Source organism: Drosophila navojoa, chromosome 5 (assembly GCF_054131105.1).
Source record: "Drosophila navojoa isolate 15081-1374.11 chromosome 5, UAZ_NAV_1.0, whole genome shotgun sequence".
Classification (NCBI taxonomy): domain Eukaryota; kingdom Metazoa; phylum Arthropoda; class Insecta; order Diptera; family Drosophilidae; genus Drosophila; species Drosophila navojoa.
In genome coordinates, this window is record NC_142893.1 from 18,599,369 (window position 1) to 18,619,642 (window position 20,274).

General features: G+C 32.1%; 2 protein-coding genes across 2 annotated transcripts in view; one reads left to right on the forward strand and one right to left on the reverse strand.

The window, feature by feature from the left end:
* The first annotated feature begins 1,672 nt into the window (after positions 1-1,672).
* LOC108653062 (selenoprotein H) lies at positions 1,673-2,364 on the forward strand. Its single transcript, XM_018103344.3, has one exon. It carries the CDS (start codon positions 1,812-1,814, stop codon positions 2,214-2,216), a length of 405 nt encoding a protein of 134 aa, XP_017958833.1. The 5' UTR covers positions 1,673-1,811; the 3' UTR covers positions 2,217-2,364.
* A 13,718-nt stretch (positions 2,365-16,082) lies between these two features.
* jeb (low-density lipoprotein receptor domain-containing jelly belly protein) overlaps positions 16,083-20,274 on the reverse strand; it is a 45,122-nt gene continuing 40,930 nt past the window's right edge. The window contains exon 3 of the mRNA XM_018106646.3: positions 16,083-20,267. Within this exon, the coding sequence (XP_017962135.1) occupies positions 20,208-20,267 (60 nt within the window). The 3' untranslated portion in view covers positions 16,083-20,207. The remainder of the gene's footprint in view (positions 20,268-20,274) is intronic.

The following is a 20,274-nucleotide window of genomic DNA, read 5'->3' on the forward strand; positions in this document are numbered from 1 at the left end:
GAGAGGGCGCAACGGTATTGACCCCACGCTTTGGCTCTTGGGTTCACTAGAGAACTGGAATTTTTCGTTTGCTTCTGTTTCGTGTGGCGTAACTTTTGTTGTTTACATTTTGTTATTGTTCATTTGCAAATTGCATTTTCGCATTTTATTGAAATGCTGTATATACCAAATGCAGTCAGAGGCGTTTGTGGGCGTGCAAAATAACATGCAACATGATAAACTAAAGTGCAGCCGTAATGCGTATGCAAACATTTTATGCGCTTGGATAACTTTTAACTTAAGGCCACAGCCGGCTGCAATTGTCATATTTATTCTGCTTGGGTTGTACAAACATTTTTATATAAATATAAACGGAAAATCGGGCATCGATAAAGATAATAATGTTTTATATTTAAGATACACAAAGAGGTTTTTCTGTTGTTGTCTGTTGATTTCAGCATATGTATATTCTGGCCAGATGGCTTTGCCTTGTTGAGTTTCCGATTTAAGTTTTCCAGGGGAGTCTTACCATATTATTAAATTTAGAAAAGCTTTTTAAAAAAGTCTGAGGTCTTAAAAAACATTGAAGGATTAAATGAATTATATGTAATAAATAATAAATGAAATTTAATAAAATAGATATTTATTTATTAAAATACTTAAACAATTTTTAAAAATTATGTATTAAGTTGATCTGCAATCTTCTTCGCTTCTTTGAAAAATAGCTGGGCTAAAATTGACAGTGTGTTGTCCATTTTCTTTGTTTGGCAAAGCTGAAACCTATAAATAATAAATAAAATAAAATAAATAAAATAAACAAAATAATTAAAATATATTAAGTTAACTGAAATAACTTTAATAAATAATATACAAAAATTAAATACATTAACTACATACATATTAAAAAAAAAAAAAAACAATATAAATAAAATAACAAAATACAATATAGTAAAAATAAAATAACTTATTTTGTATTTAAATGATATGAATATAAAAACAATGGTATATATTTGTCAGCTGTTATATGATCCATTATTTTAATTAAATTAATAATTCTATTAACATAAATTTTATAATATATATTACATTTGTGAAGTTTTCGTTTTTCCTTGTTGTATTGCAACAATGTATTTTAATTATGCATTATAATTTAATCTTTGTTTTTTTACAGCTCCTCTGCCTGATTTGATGACAGCCTTCCACTTCATAAAAACATAAAGCAAAAGAATGCGCAATAATATTCAATATATAAGAGTGTATAAATATATTGTAGGTGTGTATGCTAGGTACAGCGCCTTGTTAGCGCTTGTATGCATATATATGTATTTGCCTAATTTATGTATATTTTTTATAACATTTGTTTGTGCAACGTTTTGTTTGCTTCTGCTGCTGTATGTCCCATTAACAACATTGTTTTTAGCAGGAGAGGGCGTCTCTCTCTGTCTGCTCTCACTCTGCGACTCCCTCTCTCTCTCTGGGTCCGTTCGTATTTGTGCGTGATTGTTGGCCTGATGCATTTTAAAATAGCTCGTCTAATGGCTGAATTTGTTTTTGGAAAATTGTTTTTCGCCGACTTTCGTTTTTGTTTCGAGCGTCGGGCGCGACGACTCTCTCCGAATAGCTGAACGTGATTTATGAACCGCGCGCGGTGCCAACAGAACATGAAACGCAACAAACTAAGCGTAGACCCATCAATCAGCGCTGGCCAAGTATTAATTGTTAATAACAATGCCATTTCGATATTGTCAATTACACTTGGCACACAAAATTTTAACTAAAATGACAGGGCTGTAAAAATTGACTATTGCTAATAAAAAAATCATTCATGAGCAATGGCGCCAAAGAAGAAGGGCAAACTCGTCGATTGGGCGGACGATGAACACTTCTCGAAGGATCGCAGCATATTTCACATAGAGCACACCACCGAGTGCCCCATCTTCCAGGTGAAGGCCGACGAGTGCCTTACCTTCTTCCAGCAGCGCATTCCCGAGCGTGAGTTCCAGCTGATCCGGAACAAGAATGGCAAGCAGGTGCCCCGCGAGGGCGCGTTCGAGGTGAGAGTCAGCCAAAATGCTCGCACCTCCGAGCACCTGCTGTGGTCCGGCCTGAATCGGGGACCGCCGCGACGCGACAAGTTTCCGCGCTACGAGACTCTCGTCTCGGATGTGCATCGCGTGCTAAAGAAGTTCTATGCGGACAAGGTGGTGGACGTCGACGAGGAAGAGGAAGATATGTAGCTGCCTGCCCGGAAGCGACAAGACATCCGCTACACAAGCTCCACAATGGCGGGCCATTGAATGCGGCATGCATTTATGATATTTCGTTTCGCATATTAACATAACAAAGCAGCCAAAAAAAATACAGCTAATGCGTCTTATTGTCAAAGAGATGAAACTTAACGCATACACACACGCAAACACACACACGCACATACTGACACATACCAGCACCTGTTTGAAAAGTCTTTAGCATACGCACAAGACTTGCGAACTGATTAGCAGACGTCTTGTTGCCATTGCTATACTCTGTAGTCTTTTCTGAAGAGGGGTATACTCAACTTGATGGACTCTTTATACAATTCAAAATATTCTAGTTTCGTTTAAGAGTCTGCCATCAGACACTAACTACCTTTATTAGTCTGCAGTTACCCATCTCTTTACAGAGTATTTAAAAATCTTTTGTAATCCCACCTTTATTATGGCCTTTATTGTAAACTGTCAGGTGCCATACTGTCGTCACCTTTTGACAGCTAAAAATGCTAAATTCAAGCAACATAATTAACACATACACACACATACCCATACACCCACCCACCCACTCACACACACACACACACACACTATAAAAAAGAAATACAATTGTTATAAGTGTGCCGCATTGTCGACCCATTGTCTGGGAGTTCGCTTTGAATCTGGCCGCTATTCATGGGCCACTCTCGACCCCTCCGTTGACAATACAAATAACCAAATGCAATTTGAATATAAGCAAACCATGGTAGAGCAAAAAGACAAAATAAAAAATAATAAATATAGATAAATAACAACAACAATCAATGCAAACTATTTGATTTGATAACAAAATAGTAAGCACAAAAAAAAAAAAAATAAATAAATAAAGAAAAAACTAACCTAAATCTATAGCAAATAAATTAGAAAATTGCAATGCACGAATGAACAGTGGCAATCAAAGCCAGAAAATTGAACTGAATTTCGTTAGTTTTTAATATATTGATATATTATTTTTTATATATAATATTATAACAAAATAATTATAATGATATGTATATTTTGATGTATGATACTATTAAAGGTTATTTCAATTATTTCGATCAAATTGAAGAGAATTTTGTTCTATTTTAATATATAAAATTATAAAAAGTTAATTCAATAATAAATTACAGTGTATGCCAGAACATATGGATGGCATATATAACTGAATAATTTTATGAAATTTTTATTAGCGTACTATATTATTTTATTAAGCGAACTTTTTTTTGTATCCTTGAGATCAAATGTCCTATGTTTGCTTTATATATCCTTATGATATTATTTAAACTGAAGATATGTTAAATTTTTCTTTGTTAAATATTTACCTAAAACTCGTTCACTCAACACTTTTGCCTTCACAATCGTGTCACAACTTGATCGTCAAGTGACGTTAAAGCAAAGTTCTAAATATATTTTCGCTTGTCCAATCCACACATTTTCTATATATATTTAGTTTGTTAGAGTATTCACTCAAGTCTCTTTCACTTGGGTCACGTCTGCTCTGGCACAATGCGCCAGCTCTTCATCATCTGCTCTTGAATCGCAGTCTGATCCGATCTGTTTTTACTATGGTTAGCATGTACTTTGCGCATCCACAACTTGTTCGCTTTGTGCCATTGTTGGCCGCTAGGGGGCGTTATGGAAAGGCCAGCAAGCCATAAAAATCCATTGCTCAGAGCCGAACCGAAATTACAATGTTGCAACAAGAATAACAACAGAACAAGGCTCAGTTGCCAGCCAGCCTGCCACTGTTTGCATGCAGCCCAGAGCAGAGAGTGGGGGGCGTGGTGGGCGTGGTGGGCGGGCATGGCCGTGGCCCAAAGGCTTCAGTGTGCCATTTGTGCCGGCTACATTTTAACAATAAAATTTGCAGCACAAGTTGCATGCACCACGTAAAGTTGACATTGCCATCGAGTGGAAGCCCGGCAGCCGCAACAACTGCAACTACAACAACTTTAGCAACAACAACAACAACAATAACAGCAGCAACAGCAGCAGCTGCCATGAAAACAACTAAAATAATAACAGCAAAAGCTACATGAGTTGCAAAGTGTTGGCTGACCCGCTGCTGATTGTGATGTGGATGAGGATGGGGATGGGGATGTGGATGTGGATGTGGATGTGGTGTCACTTGCCGGATCAGCATGCAAATTAGGCAGGCAGCTGGCGGCTGACGCCTGGCAAGTGCAGATGGCTTTTTGATTGGCTGTCATGGCAGTTGGCTGTCGAGTACGGACTACGGACTACCAACTGAGGACTGCCGGCTCATGGCTGTGCCCAATTTGGCCAAAAACAATGTCGGCCAGTGTTGGCTGAACTAATTTAAATATGCGTATCTATAGCACATAAATACGTCAGCTTGCGGACAGTAGCTAAAAGCCAAAGGTCGCACTTCGGGTACAGGCAAATTGGCAAAGTTTTGCGCCTGCCGTGCTCGGTTTTCGGCCCGGTCGGGATACGGGCTACGGGCTACGGGCTACGGACTAAGCTGCTAATCAGCCATAGCCAAATCGACTTCAGAAACTTTCAAAATCAAATTCAAGCAAATACCCAAGAATGCAAACACATTTAGCAAGAGGCGCGGCGGAGGGGGGCCTGGAACAGACAAGAGCGTCGCACATCATTAATATTAATAAAGGCTGTAAATAAAATGCCAGCGCAGCCAGCCAAAAATAACAAGCAGCCGCATATTTCAGCCAAAGCGAAAGTAAATGAGAGCACAACTGGTGCACAGTGGGGCAACAATTACTAAATAATTGCTGAGATTAAATGTATATGATTATTATGCAAGCTACATAAGCGACTTGGAGCTGTGATAAGAGAAGAAGAGATCAGAAAAAAATTAAAAATAAATAAATAATAATAAATAATAATAATAAAATAAATAAAATAAAAAATAAAAAATAAAACAAATAAAATAAAAAATTATAAGCGTAAACTTACCAAAATTTAAGAAATTAAATAAAATACAATGAAAAAAAAAAATTATAAATAAATAAATGAATAAATAAAATTTATAAATGTATATACAAATTAATCAAAAAATAAAAAATAATAAAAATATAAATTAAAATAAAATAATCATAAATAAATAAAGTAATAAATAAAATTAAAATAAATAAAGTAAAACAAATATATTGATAAAATTAAAAAATAAATTATAAAACAAGCACAAATAAAATTCAAAAAAACATTAATAAAATACAGATAAAATAAATTTTATGGCAAATATTTAACATAATTGCTTATTAAGACTATTTGATTAGCGTACAATTTATTTGAATGCTATATTTATGCTAATTATTATTCTATATAAATATATATATATATATATATATATATATATATATATATATATATATATTTTTTTTTTTTTTTTTTAAATAATAAAATATTTTATCATTTCATACATTATTTCAGAAATCTCAGAAAATTAACAGATTTTAAAGATTTTACAGGATTCCTGTGCAACGTTGTAGCTGCTAAGACCACTGTCGTTTTAATTTTTTACAGATTGAGATATTTCGGTGACGGTTCGAAGACGTAAAAAAGAACCGAACAAAGAGACCAAAATGAATACCATATACCAGCGAATGGTTTCAACATATTTAATGCGGCAGGCCCACAAAGAGATGTCAGCGTTCTGCTGCCCACGGCTTGCAATTTATTTGTATTTTATAGATGCGGAGCTTCAACATGGCCGGTAAGAGGGGCGCAATGTAACACCTCGATTCTGTGACCACCAAAAAAATAAAAAAAAGTGGGTTAACGGCCAGTGCATGCACTGGCCCTGGATCTGGCTCAAGTGGCGACGGCGGCGGCGGTTGCATGTGTCAGCTGTCACGCGCGAATCGAAGGCGAAATTTGTGCACAGTGCGTTGAGCCAAGGACATGGCAGGATCTTTGCCAAAAGCGGCATCAGCGCACACCAAGCACCAAGGCACGAAAGTTCGTGTGGAAACAGACCGCAACGCTTTGCATTAGTTCGTTTTCAGCGGCACAGAATTTATTTTTAGTTGCATCGATTCGGGTTAGAGGCAGCTGCAACTGAAACTACAAGTAAAACGGAGCACGTTTCCATTCTCCATGTTTTCTTCTTTTTTTTTTTTTTTTTCTTTCTGTCGGCAAGCGCCTTTGCCAAGAAATAATTTGTTTGGCCATTTCATCTGAGCCTCGTTAAGAAATCGAATTTGCATATATATAATATATATATTTATGAACGTTGTATATACAAACTGTATGTAAAAGAAAAGTTTTGAATTAAATATATAACACATATTAAATTCGCATACTATGTTTGTAAATAAATTATTATACTAAATTATAAATAGAAAATAAATAATCATTTAAGTTATTTAATATTATATCAACAAATTATAGATAAGTATATCTATATATATATATGTACATATATATAAAATTTAAAATAAATAAAAAAATATTAATTGAAAATAATATTTTTATTATTATTATAATTTTATTTTTAAATTAAATAATAAAATTAAGTAAGTTAAATGAATTTAATATTAAATTAAAATATATTAAATTAAAAATTTATTGAAATTTAGCTTTAATGTTTTATTATTATTTAATTTTTGTTGTTTTTTTTATTAATTGTTATTGAATTAAAATGGTCATAGAAATAGTTCTGCATAATATAAAAGTTAAAAAACATTTTTAAGAAATTTTATTTTGTTCAAGGTGTGCCTTACCCAGTGCTCTAGCTATAAGTTTTTATTACTTACAATAGTCACTTCATAATTTAAGTTTAACTATGTTGAAAACTATTTAAGTATACAAAGACTTCTAAGACTTCTACACCGAGTATACGCCGAGTGCATTCAATGCTTGCATATTACAGAGCAAGTTTTTAAATGAACGGCTTTTTGTTTAAACAACGTAGAAATCCATATATGCATAACAAGATTATCTGAAATGTGAAACAAGCAATCTGTCATAAATCTGCAAATTTACACGCAAAGTACAAACCAGTTCGACTCCGGGACTCTAGCTGTAGATGCAGCAGTAAAAGGCCTAGCCTTAATGGGCACGATTCGTGGGCGAACTTGTGGGTGCAATGGAATGTAAGGTGAGCGGCAGCAGGAGAAATGTCAACAGATGCCATTTTGGGGTTTGGCATTTGCCCCAACGCAGCTGCGGGTCAAATCCTTTTAATGAACTGCCCTTTTGATTTTCCGCTTAATTGCAACGTGTCACAATTTAATTAACTTGCATTCCGCATTGTAACCGCTGGGGCCTCCACATTGAGCGGGTCTCATATTGAGCACTTGCCAAAGGTCAGGCTGAGTTTCGGGGCAAGTGGGCGCCGAGGCGACGTTTGCTTGCCTTATACTCAGGTGGCTAGGAATACATGTTGCGGGACACGGTCGAACACGATATGAGCCCCGGCCGAGGGTGAACTTTACCCTACGCCGCAGTGTAGGCTACACGATGTACGACTATATGTATTTTATTTTATTTACTTGCACATCATAAAGCATAAAACGATGCTCCCAACTCCCACTCCCACTCAGCTGGCAATGATTTCTAGGAAAACGCGACTAGGCAACAGCATTTAGATAAACATAGAGCAGGCCAATAAACAACAAAAAGGCAGGCAATTAAACGTAAATAATCCGGCGGGCTATTGGCCGGGATGGGGTAGCGATGGTAGCGCAAAATCAAATAAATTTTCGTGTATACTCCGGGGTGCAATGGGCCACCGACATTGGCAGCACATGGCGTATTAGTTATTATGCCTTGTACTGGGCAGTGGAAGTTGACTTAAGACACACCCACAGCCCACGCGCGTCCAAGCCCACATTTACTAGCTGGTCTTTTTCGCATGAAATTAGTTTTTGGTCAGCGCTAATTAAAATTTATGATACCTGTTTATTTACAAAATATTTACGCGAATTCCCAAAGAGCCAAACCAGAAGCCGTTACTGTGTTCTGTTTTTGGCCAATCGCTCAAAGGCGGCCAAAGCTGTATTTTTGGTCTAAATACGGAGTACGGCATACGCTTTATGCGCTCATAAAAGAAAAGCCAGCTAATAAGCTCATTTACCACAAACTTAAATACTAATAAGACAGCCAAAAATAAATTAAGTTGATAAATTTGAATGCATATTTTTAATTATTTTAAGAATGTTGTGGCAGCTATCATTATTTGTGTAAAGTCCGTAGTTGAATAATCTAGAAAAATCTTCATAATTTTAGCTTACATTACTAAATTGGAATTAATTATTTATTTATCTATTTTTTATTTATTATCATGATCTCTGGTAAAAAAGAGAACTCGTAATAAGTGCCATAAATAGATAATCTACAAAAATCTAATATTTTCTACTAATTTTAGCTTACATTATTAATTTGTAATTGATTATTTAATTATATTTTGAATCCCAATCTCTGATGAAAACAAAAACTCCTAATGGGTGCCATAAATATATTGTCCTTATAGGGCACAACTTGTCTAAAGACATTAAAGAAAGGCCTGAAAGATTTTATATTTAGTAATTGCCATGTAAAGACTCATAAATAAAATATCGATCGAGCTCACTTAAAATAAAATCATGCGTATCCCAAAACTGAGCAAGAAAAAACAAATATTCAAAAAACTTTAAATTAAAAAATATTTTGCAATATAAATCAAATTCAATATCTATCATATTTTGTTTTTAATTTTCAAATAATTTATAATTTTTGTAAATTTTTATTCATTCAACCTTGCTATAAGACGCACATAGAATATGTACTATATTTTTGTCAATATTCATATAAATAATCTTAGCTAACTGCTGAACATTTCAATAGATTTCAATTGGTAAATATCTCTGCTGGTACCGAGTTTACTCTTCGCTTTCATGCACCATTTGCACTCGCTGACATTCTGGCAGAGTTGAGTCCCCTCATGTAGAACGCCACTCATACCTGAAATTAATTTATCTTGGTCTTCGCATTTTGTGCGCTGTCAATTAGGCGGCAAAAATAGTCCAGAATTTACAAAATGTATTTATTTTGCTGAGTCGTTCGCCCTGGCGTCATCTGCTATATGCGATAATTGCAGCTATAAATAAAAGCGCACTCAAAATGCATACTTACTTACTTACCCATCCATATGGCATCTACTCGAACCATAAAATCATTTGCGTATATGCTTGATTGGGCGCCTGTGACAAAATCAAATAAAACAATCGATTTTATACTGACTGAGGCTTCATTTTATTTAATTTTACATAAATTTCTTGTTGCTATATATATATATATATATATATGTATATATAATCTCATAAATTAGGTAGGTTTTTTTATACGGGTCTTTAATGTGTATATATGTATATGTATATATATATATTTGTTTGTTTGTTTTGGTTTGTATTAGAACTTTCTGCCACATAATCATAATCATACATACATATATATTTAAATATATATATGTAAAATTTCAATTTCAATAATTGCGATTGCTCAACTCGAATGCAGTTACTTTTCATTCTTTTTGTTGTTGTTCAGTAGGTATATATATACATATATGTATATATAGATAGGCAGACATAATTTTGTTCTTCTTGCGTAACTTCTAACCACATGCCATCTATAGAGAATACATGTAAATCATGTGGTTGTAGTTATGTTTGTTGTTGTTGTAGTATTTTTTGGGTAATATCCTTGCCTGCCTGTTTACATTTATAGTATGATACATTTATAACCATAATAATTTACAAGTTAAGTGACTTAGAAATTAATAGTAGGACTTCCTTTGTGGATAACCATACATTACATAAAACATTATACATAATTAAATTTAAAAACATTTCTCATTCATTTTCGGTTTGGTTGGTTTTTGCTTGGTTGAGTTGTATGTAATATAAGTTATCTCATATTTTAGTTAATAAATGATTTCATTATTTGTTTGTCTTTCTTTCTTTTTTTTTCGTTTGCCTGGCTTATTTACATAGCGTTCCTTTCAAGTATATTTCATTTCATTCCATTTAATTTCGTTTCTTTGGTATATTTACAGAGCACTGACCCTTGGCCAATTAGCTGCATGTTTTGAAGGATTCTCCTCGAATTTAAATTTTTGTTTTGGTATTTTCGCAGACTTTTCTCGAGTTATGCAAAAGTGAAAAGAGACAAAATCAAAATTGAAAACGAAAAACACAAATATCTCTCCGTTTCGTTTGAACATTATATATATTTTTTGTGTAATACAAGCTCAAAAAATTTCATAACGCTTTCATATATTAATATATATATTTAATATACATTCAGTGTATAGGTATGTATATATATAAGTGTTTATGCATTTTAGGGGCATCAATTTAGTGGCTATACATGTACAATTAGTTAATTAAAATACAATATATATATTCGATTAAATTTGTTTGGTGCGTTTTTTATAAATTGTGCAAAAATACATTTGTCGAAAATTTGTTTTTAATTCAATTTTTGGTGCATACTTTGAGGCGGTGCATTTAAATCACAACATTTACATTTTAAGTGCAATTTTGCTTGTGTGTTTGAGTGTGTGTGGGTGTGAAAGTGTGCATGGGTTCCTAATAGACGTATACTAAATAGCTCTAATTGAAAGTGCTCTGCCGAGTGTCTCAATCCGCGTAGCATTTCAAGTTTCTTGGCTCAAAAGTTTCAGTTAGGACGGATTGCTTTTAAGCTGCTTGTGTATGAGACAGGATAGTGTGTAGCTAATAGATTCTTGTTGCTGTTGTTGTTGTTGTTGTTGTTCAGTTGTTCTTGTTGTTCTGTTGTAATGCTATTGCTTCTTCCGTTTTTGACTTGGGTAGGTTGTAGTTCGTCTGAGCGTCTACACGTAACATACAATACAACGATTTTGGTTTTTAGCTTTAAGGTACTTGTGACTACTTATGTTATAGCTCGAAAATATTTTGATTCCTTGAAGAATGGGTAGCGCCTCTCATCCAAAGTTTGTGTTCTCTGTGTGTGTGTGTGAGTGTGTGTGTCCTATTTAACTGATCTGATCAACTCGTTTCGTCGTAGTTGCTCTCGGTGCTGTGGAAGACTATTCTCTGCTGATACAAACTCTGGACAAGCAGTGAGGCGAAATAAACTCGTTTAATTGAATTCATTAGCATTCGTATTAGCTTTAGGTGTATATATATATATATATATATATATTGTTTTCATTTTTGTTTTGTGCATATTTGTGCAAAAAGTGCTACATTCTACACATAAATAGAAACAAACATATACAAAAAATGAAAATACTAATTGAAACGTAAAATGTTTTACTAATTAGGCGCTAATACGAATAGAAAATATGTTTTTTTTATTTTGTTTTTTGTATACTTCTAATAAAATGTTTTGTTTCGCTAATTATAATATTTAGGTAAGTGCAATTATGGTGCATTATATAAATTCTAAAAAAGTTGTATGTTCGTTTGTATTTGATTATCACATAAATGTGCATTGGTGCAGTTTGTTAACGCTAATTGTTTTGCAAGTTTGCTCTAGTGCTAATTACAATAATTGAAAATAAATTTATGAATAATGTGTGCAATTGCAATTTCAATGGATTGCATCAATATTATATATATAGTATATGTGCCATTAACAATGCATGTTTAAAGTTTATCGAGTTCCAATTGGGGGGCTTCCGCCTGCAACAGAGTTTCGCTTCAAAATTGTATTTATATAAAGTAAAGTTTCGTAGATTTGATTAACATTTAACAAGTGCATGCAGTTGATGTAATTCAATGTTTGTGTATGTGTGTGTGTTTGTTTGTGTGTGCTTCAGATGTTTGAATAACTTTTACCGTACTACATCTGCACAGCATAACTATTTTCTAATGAACTCGTCCAACTTCGAGTCAAGCGAATTACACAAATTAAAATGTTGCCAACTAAAACTCTCATCAAATCAGTGTCGCTGCCATGCAAATAAAATGAAACACAACTCAAGTCAACTCTCATGACTGTCACAGTGCCTCAGCATGTTCATCTGCACTCACACTCACACTCACACGCACACTCACACTCGCACACGCACTCGTGTCGCTCATTTGCAGAGCCTTAGCTCGCACTCTGTAAGCCGAGCTCTCCAACTGGGTCACTCAAACAGCCAACGGTTAGCTAAAGACTCTGCGTGTCAAGGAGACGGCTCATAGAGTGCATGGCGTGAGCATTGAGATGGAGGTTAAGCCTTGAATTTAAATTAGTGGATATTCCGAAACTATAGTTCATGTTGGCTAAAAGCATTGAATAAATTTTATTTATTTTTGAGAAATTGATAAATTAAACTGAAAGCAAAAGTCTGATTTCGAAATGTCTCTTCTGTTAAAGTTAATAAAATAGAATAAATATAAATATAAAAATATTTAAATATTAAATTTCCTTGTTTCTTTTAAAAATGAAAATGTTTGCTTAGAAAATATTAAAAGTTAATTTAAGCAATAAAAATATATAAGTATTAAATTCCATTTCTCTTCTGTTATAGTTGATATAATTGATTTATAGAATTGATTACTTAGAATATAGTAAAAGTTATTTTTAACAAAAAACCAAAATATATACATATTAAATTTTGTTCTCTGCTGTTAAAGTTAAGGCTTAAAATTAAATGCCAGCAATAAAACTAAACAAACATGAAATTTCTTTTGCTGAGTAATAAAGACTAAATGGACCATTTAAAAACAATTAAAGAATTTACAAGTCGAGTTAAAGTTTTCTTTTAATACTCCCCAGCTGATATCTAGCAAAACTTTCTTCAAGCTCAAGCTCAAGAAAAACTAAAAATAAAAGAAATATAAATTCTTTTACAGCGCCTGCAAAAAAGAGTTAGGAAAACCAATTCATTTCTATATTTATAGAATGAAGCTAAATTCTACATAAAGCTGAAGTGCAATAATTTCTCTTTCTTTTTTCTTTCTTTTGGCCCCAGCTCATAGTCTCAATGGGCATTAGAATCGATACAAAAAGTAAATCAATTGGTTTACAAAGGAAATCCCCTTGGCTGCTTCGCTGCGAAAGGCAAGTTTATGCTGTGGGCGAAACTTCTAGCTCTTATTTAAATTGTATTTTGCTTTGGCATGGCCAAATCCACTATAATTTGTATGACATTTGTCTGCTGTTGTTGTTGTTGTTTGTTTTGTTATTTTAATATGCCAACCAACTGCTTGGACAACGATTTGTTTCAGCAATTTGCATGCAAAACAGATTGCAGTTATTAGTCTGGGGTATGCATCGGTCTATTGACGTTATTTAGATCAGATCTGATCGGATCTGGGCATAATTCAGGCTGAGTTCAGTGTGAGTGCGTGTGTGTGAGTGGCTCATATCGCGGGCGGCAATCGTTGCAGAGTGTAGGGTATTGAAAGTGGCATTGAATTGCATCAGTGGCTCTGGTTGTGCGCATTGAGTGCAGCTTTTTTTCATTTTTCTTTTTGTATGTTGTGGCAAGTCGAGATGCATACATGTATGCGTATGCATATCAGTGTGTGTGTTTGGCTGTGAGCAAAAAGCAGGCCCGAATCAATGGCACACAACACCTGATGCTCATTGAAGGCCACTTTGCCAAAGAGCCGCCGGCGATACGATGTACGATGCGCGGAACACGATATACGCATTGCGGGCGTAATTATGGCCTACAGTTTTACAGTTATAGTTGAAGGGTTAACTGCCAGCCATTCGACGGACTGATTGCTGTCTATGTGTTCTGCATGCAGCCTCCAAAGCGTCAACAAATCGTGCTCGCAGTTTCGGGCTCATCCCGCTAATAGATACCCTGTACACGGTCAAACTTTTCAACAGACTACCCCAGGCTCGCTTAAAGTCTAGATAAAAGCTGCTGGATGACACCTAACACATAGACTATAATTTTCGATTAAGTATGCATAAATATACTAAATATAAATATTAAAATTGTGTGAATATACTTTTATATTTTTGTTAATTTTTTTTTTATATTTTATATTTTTATTTCTGTTGTCTGACTTCTTTCCCTTCGCCTAGTGCCTTAGTGCTCAGCAAAATTGTTTATTATATTTACTCATTTTTTAATTAATATCTATAGAATATATATCAAGCATATATTTTCAAATATAGTGGCTAAACTGCTTTTCATTACCGTCCATTGCATTTGCGATTTGCTAAATGCCAAAATCCCTTCTAATTCAAAATATTCGCTCCAAAAAACCAGCTGCTCGCTCTTCTAACACTCGCCTGTGTTTGATATCTGGTCAAAGATTCCACTACACATATATGTATATACTATGTATGTATATATATTTATATTTTTGGTTTGTTCATGAAGTACATAAACTAATCTAATTTTACGCCCAATGGCTACTTATTAATTTATTTTCGTTTACCTTCTACAAATTGAATGAAAAAATCTAGCCCGTGTTGCCATTGTTGAAAAGTTTGCCCGTTTGGTTCAGCTAGTCATTTCTTGCTGAAAAGCGTCAGCTGAGACAGACACTCGGAACTTGTTGTAGCTTGGTTAGCCTGGCCTAGAGGACCTTCGTACCGACTTCGGACCGACTCGGAGTATGCGTCAGCAAGGCGCGGCCCTTGGAGGATTTCTTGAATACTTTGAAAGTTGCCGCTAAAATTAGCTAAGCTTTGAGTTTTGAATTGCACTTCAGCTGTTTGAATAACTAGCTACGAGCTGGCTAAAATGCTTAAGTGCTACTTCAAAGCCGAACTCCATTGTAAAGTTCTGCTTTTCACGTTTGGGTTCTGGAATTATGTCAGGCAGCCGAAAATTAAACAGAACTGATGAAAGCGTACAAATTAAGTATGTGTGAGTGAATATTATAGAGTATTATTGTTAAGGTTCATATTAGTGAAAACTTACTGTTTGCATGTGAGTGTGGTTGGGTGTGTGTGTGTGGAGTCTGCTACAGCTCTCGCCATATGCTCTGCTTTGTGCTGCTTGTGTTGTTGTTGTTGCTTCTGTTGTTGTTGTTGTAGTGGAAAGGTTTTGGTTAGGTCTTTCAGAGAAATAACGAGAGAGGGAGATTGAGAGAGAAAATGGAAAAGAATTCTCAAATAACTCGAATGAATGCAAATGGAAACTATTAAAAACTGTTGAAAAAGTAATTAAAAACTTGATTTTAACTGGAATTCTGTGCATATTCTCTGGCAAACAAAGTGTAATTAACAAAAGAGAAGAGACGAATCGAATTGTTGGCAACGTTTGAAAAACAGAAACTCATCTGTTGTGGGGAGAAGAGAAAAGTGTCCACAGAGAGAAGGGGAGAGTGAGAGAGCCAGAGAGGGAGAGAGATAGGTAATCTATATGAAATTAGAAATGCATTGGTTTTGTTTTGTTTTCAGTGTATATTAAGTTGTGTATTTGTTTTCTTCTTCTTCATGTATAGTTTTTTGTTGTTTTTGTTGTTGTTTGTTTTCTGTATATTATAATATTCGTATATATAATTAATTAATATATATATGTATATATATACTTTTTAATATGTAAACAGTAAATTATAATGGAATTATAATTATATTAAAAAAAATGGCCGCAAAAAATGCGCACATTACACATCATCATCGTCATCATCATCATCATCATGGTTATCATAATAATCGTCAACGTGTTTCTTTTACAAATGAAAAACTTCAACAGATAGAAAGAGAGAGGGTTAAAGAAGAAGAGAGACAGAGGCAGGCTAAACTTATGTACAGCAAATACAAATACATACAAAGTATAAATAGTTCGAAATAAGAGTTTGAAATGATCTTTGTTATTTTTGTTGTTTCGTTTTCATTTTCATTTGCATTCCTCAATAGTTGTTAAAAAATTGTGCGAATGGCATTGCATTGAGACCATTTGCTACATTAATAGTTAAATTTAATTTTCGTTTTTTTTTTCATTTTTCTTTTTTTTTTCAATATACAAATACAAATAAATACAATTAGTGTTATTTTATTTCATTTATGCTTCTCATTATTGACTGACTGTGTGGCATGAGTGTCTTCTATATACTTAAACGGTATGTGTATATAATTTTTACTGTATATGTGTATATGTGTGTGTGTGTGAGTGTGTTTGTATGTATTTTGCTTATGCACTTGTATATGTGTTTTACTTTAAACATTTAACAATTATTTGTTATATTTGCTTGTTTTATGTTTTAAGAAACTATTTACTTTTTTTCTTTGGGTTTTTGCTAAGTTTTTTTTTTGTTTAATTTTTTATTTTATTTTCGCTATTCTTAAATTAAATATATTTAATATGTTGTACTAAAATAAATTAAATGTCAAATACTTGTCGCGAAATTCATTCAAATTATTAAAAAATAATAATTGTTTTTCATTGATATTTAGTTAATAACATTTATATACAAATTTGTACACACAATTTGGTTGCCGCTTCGATTCAAGTGAAGGAAATCAAAAAATTAATATACATATACATATATATTGAAACGATCTTCGTTAGGTTCGAAAACAGCTAAAAAAAAAAAGGTTGATGAAAATAACAAAAATGTATATAGATAGATATCAAAATGAATTAATTAACTTATGTGTATTTACATTAACGCACACCAAACTAACGATAGATATTTATGTTGCTCTATTTCGTATTATAAAAGTTTTCATTTGATTTTTTTGTTTTTGCTTTCGCTTTTGTTGCAGTTTAAAAAGTTGTTTTCGTTTTCGTTTTTGTTTCGGTTATAGAAAAATAGGCCAAAAATAGATGTATATATGTATATTTTCCATTTTGTTTTTGGTTTTCTTTTCTTTCTTTTCATTGCAATTCTCATTCAAAAATGTCTTTAAAATTTCCATCTGTCGCCTTACATTTGGTTTACTTTGATTTGTGTTTGGTTTTTGCTTTATTCGGAGTTTACTCAGTGTGCTTCTTCTTTAATTTATGGTAAAGGATTTTTCTTTGTGCATAATGTTTGCCAGGATAATATCCATATATATATATATAATTAATATATATATGAATATACTTTAATTCATTTTTATTTTAATTTACTATGTTAAACATTTAATTCGAATTTGGTTTTCTTTTTGTTTTCTGGTAGTAAGCAACATTTATGTAGAGTTATTAACCGGTATAGAAATCGATTATATCATTTGTTATTAATATTATCTTTTATATTTAAAGGTGGGTTATTTTGCAGTTATTAATAGAAACGAAAATGTCAATTGATCAAACAAGAGTGAAACGATAAGCACACAAGAATACTCGATATTTATGATCTATATTGAAAACATCGGCTTTTAGTATATCATATATTTTTAACGAAGATCGTCGCCATCTCAGGGACACAGAGCTCAGACTGGGGTCTACAGACTGGGGAACTTAATTTGCCATTTATTTTTAATTATTTTTGGTTTTTTGTTTAATTGTAAATTGCATTTCTTTGCGCATTTGAGCTGTGTATCAGCACATAATAGGAAATAATAAATCCAAAATTTATCCATAAAGATTTCATTAATTGTTTATAATTACTTTGCATTTTATACGTACTGTGTATAAGATATGAAATTTTATTGCTCGCAATTTCATATGTTATTTTCGTAAATAAAACTGATTTTGTTTCCTTTTTTTTTCTTGTTAGTTTTATGCTTAATGCTTACATAAAAGTTGGCATTGAAGTATTTCGAAAATAAAAGGACAAAAAATAAAAACCATTTAATAGCTTTCAAAAAGACGTTAACAAGCTTTTAAGTTTTTGCCTTGAAATTTTTACAAATTAATTCATTTATTTTTAATTGTTTAATTTTTTTTGTTGGTTTTTAACTTGTTTTGCCATGTCGCATACACAACCGTTTCAACATTTTGTTTTGTCTTTTTATTTTAACTTTTTTTTGTTTAATTTACTTTTTTTTACTGCTTTCCGCCTGTTTAAAAATTTGCTGATTGTTTTCTTAATTGATTGCTTGTTGGAACTCTGTATGCATTTTAACGATAATGGTTAATAATATTATATTCTTATAGTTTCTTGCCATTTAGCTTCAGCACAGTCAACGGTTGTATTTGCGTTCATCTTAGCCGAGGAACAGAAATCAGCGAAATCAAATCAAAGCAACGTCAGTATGAAATAAATATATTTTCTTTTGATTTTAATATAGTTTATAGCGTTTTTACAGGCCTTTAACTAAAGTATTTAATATCTTTTTTTTTTTTTTTGTTTTTTTTTTTTTTCTTTTCTTTTTTTGCATAAGGGTAAAGTGTTTTGTTTCGTTATATATTTATAAGTCCATTGTTAGTTAAATATACTTGATTTAAATAAATTTTCTTAACTACAAATAGCTGCCATTTCCATGAGAACTGTTTCACATATGCGAGAAAAACAAAAAGGTGAGCTAAAAATTGAATACTGAATATAGAATACAGTAATAAATATACAAAATGATTCTGAAATGATTTCTACATACACATAAGAAAAATCTTAAGCTATAGCTCACAACTGAAAAGAGAAAGAAATATCCAAACTAATATATGGAAAATGCATAAAGGATATATATACAAAATCTCTCGAATGTAGAAAAGCTCTGTATAGTAATAATTGTAAATCAAATGCATAATTGTTTTGTAATAAATTATATAAACCTCAACTATCAATCATAATAAGTATAATCAAGTCAAGTCTTTTTGTTATGTAAATGTTATACCTTCATTGTATTAGTTTGTAAATGTTTTCCTGCTCTTTCTTGCATTTTAATGTTTTGTATACATATATGAGTTTATATATATATATTGTTTATATATAATTAAATATCATTTATACATTCGTAGACCTTCGGCGTCTTTAGTTAGCTTTCATATCGAGTCGAATGATAATCGGTCATCAGATATTCGCATTCGTATTCATATTATCCGCATTATCATTGCAATAAAACCTATGCCAATTTTTAATTGTATATTTATTTGTTATATGTATATATTTACTATATATAATTAATGTCTGCATTTTTTTCATATTTATTTATTTATTTACTTTTTTTTTTTATTTTGGTATCTTTCTTCATTCTTCACTTGTGTATATGTATATATAACCAATTTGCTCTTCTCCTACTGCCAGCTCTCTTCAGCTTCATTTACGCATTTTTGATTCATTTGGATTTTGTTTATATATATATTTGTGTTTGTTTTCTTTTGTTGCATTAACATTTAAACTTTAATACACGTATAGTTAAATAATGTACACGAAATATATATATATATATATACATATATATATATATATATATACGTATATATATATATATATATATATATATATATATATATATATATATATATATATATATAAATTTACCATATATATATGTATATATACATATATATTTATATATATATATATATATATATATATATAGATATACAAATGCATTTGATGTATATATATATATATATATATATATATATATATATATATTCATATATATTCAATTTTTAAATATATATGTGAATACTTTTTAATAAATACTAAAAATAGCTTAGGCCCGATTTAATGCGCAAAACAATAATAAAAAGACGACATTTTTCCATTATTGTTTTTTTACTTTTCGAAATTTTAACGCCATTTTGGTAAATTTATTTTGTTTTCTTATTATTTTTTGTTTCTGAATAGCTGCTTGATTTGTAGATTTTTAATTTTTTATGTTTGTCTTTAATTTTTAATAGTGTAATAATAATACAAATCATACCTTTTTTCATATATATATTTGTTGCCATTATTAGTAGGTTTTTCTTTTTACTTGGAATTTTTACATGCCACAACTTAGCATTTTCTTCTATTTTTATAACTTTTGGATGTGTGGGCAGGCGGGGTGGTTAATATGTGTGTATGTGTGTGTGTGTGTGTGTGTGTTATGTCTGTTCATGTTTAAACTTAATGTTAAATATGTAGCATAAACCTAATTGTAATTTATGTTTAACGTGGGTTATCTAGGTGTCGTTTCTTCTATCATGTGTTTGTGTGTGCTTGTGTGAGTGTGTATTATGTGGACTTAACGCCCCCGCGCCCAGCGTAGTAACGCATCCGCTAACACATCCAAATGAGCTTTCGTCTGCAAC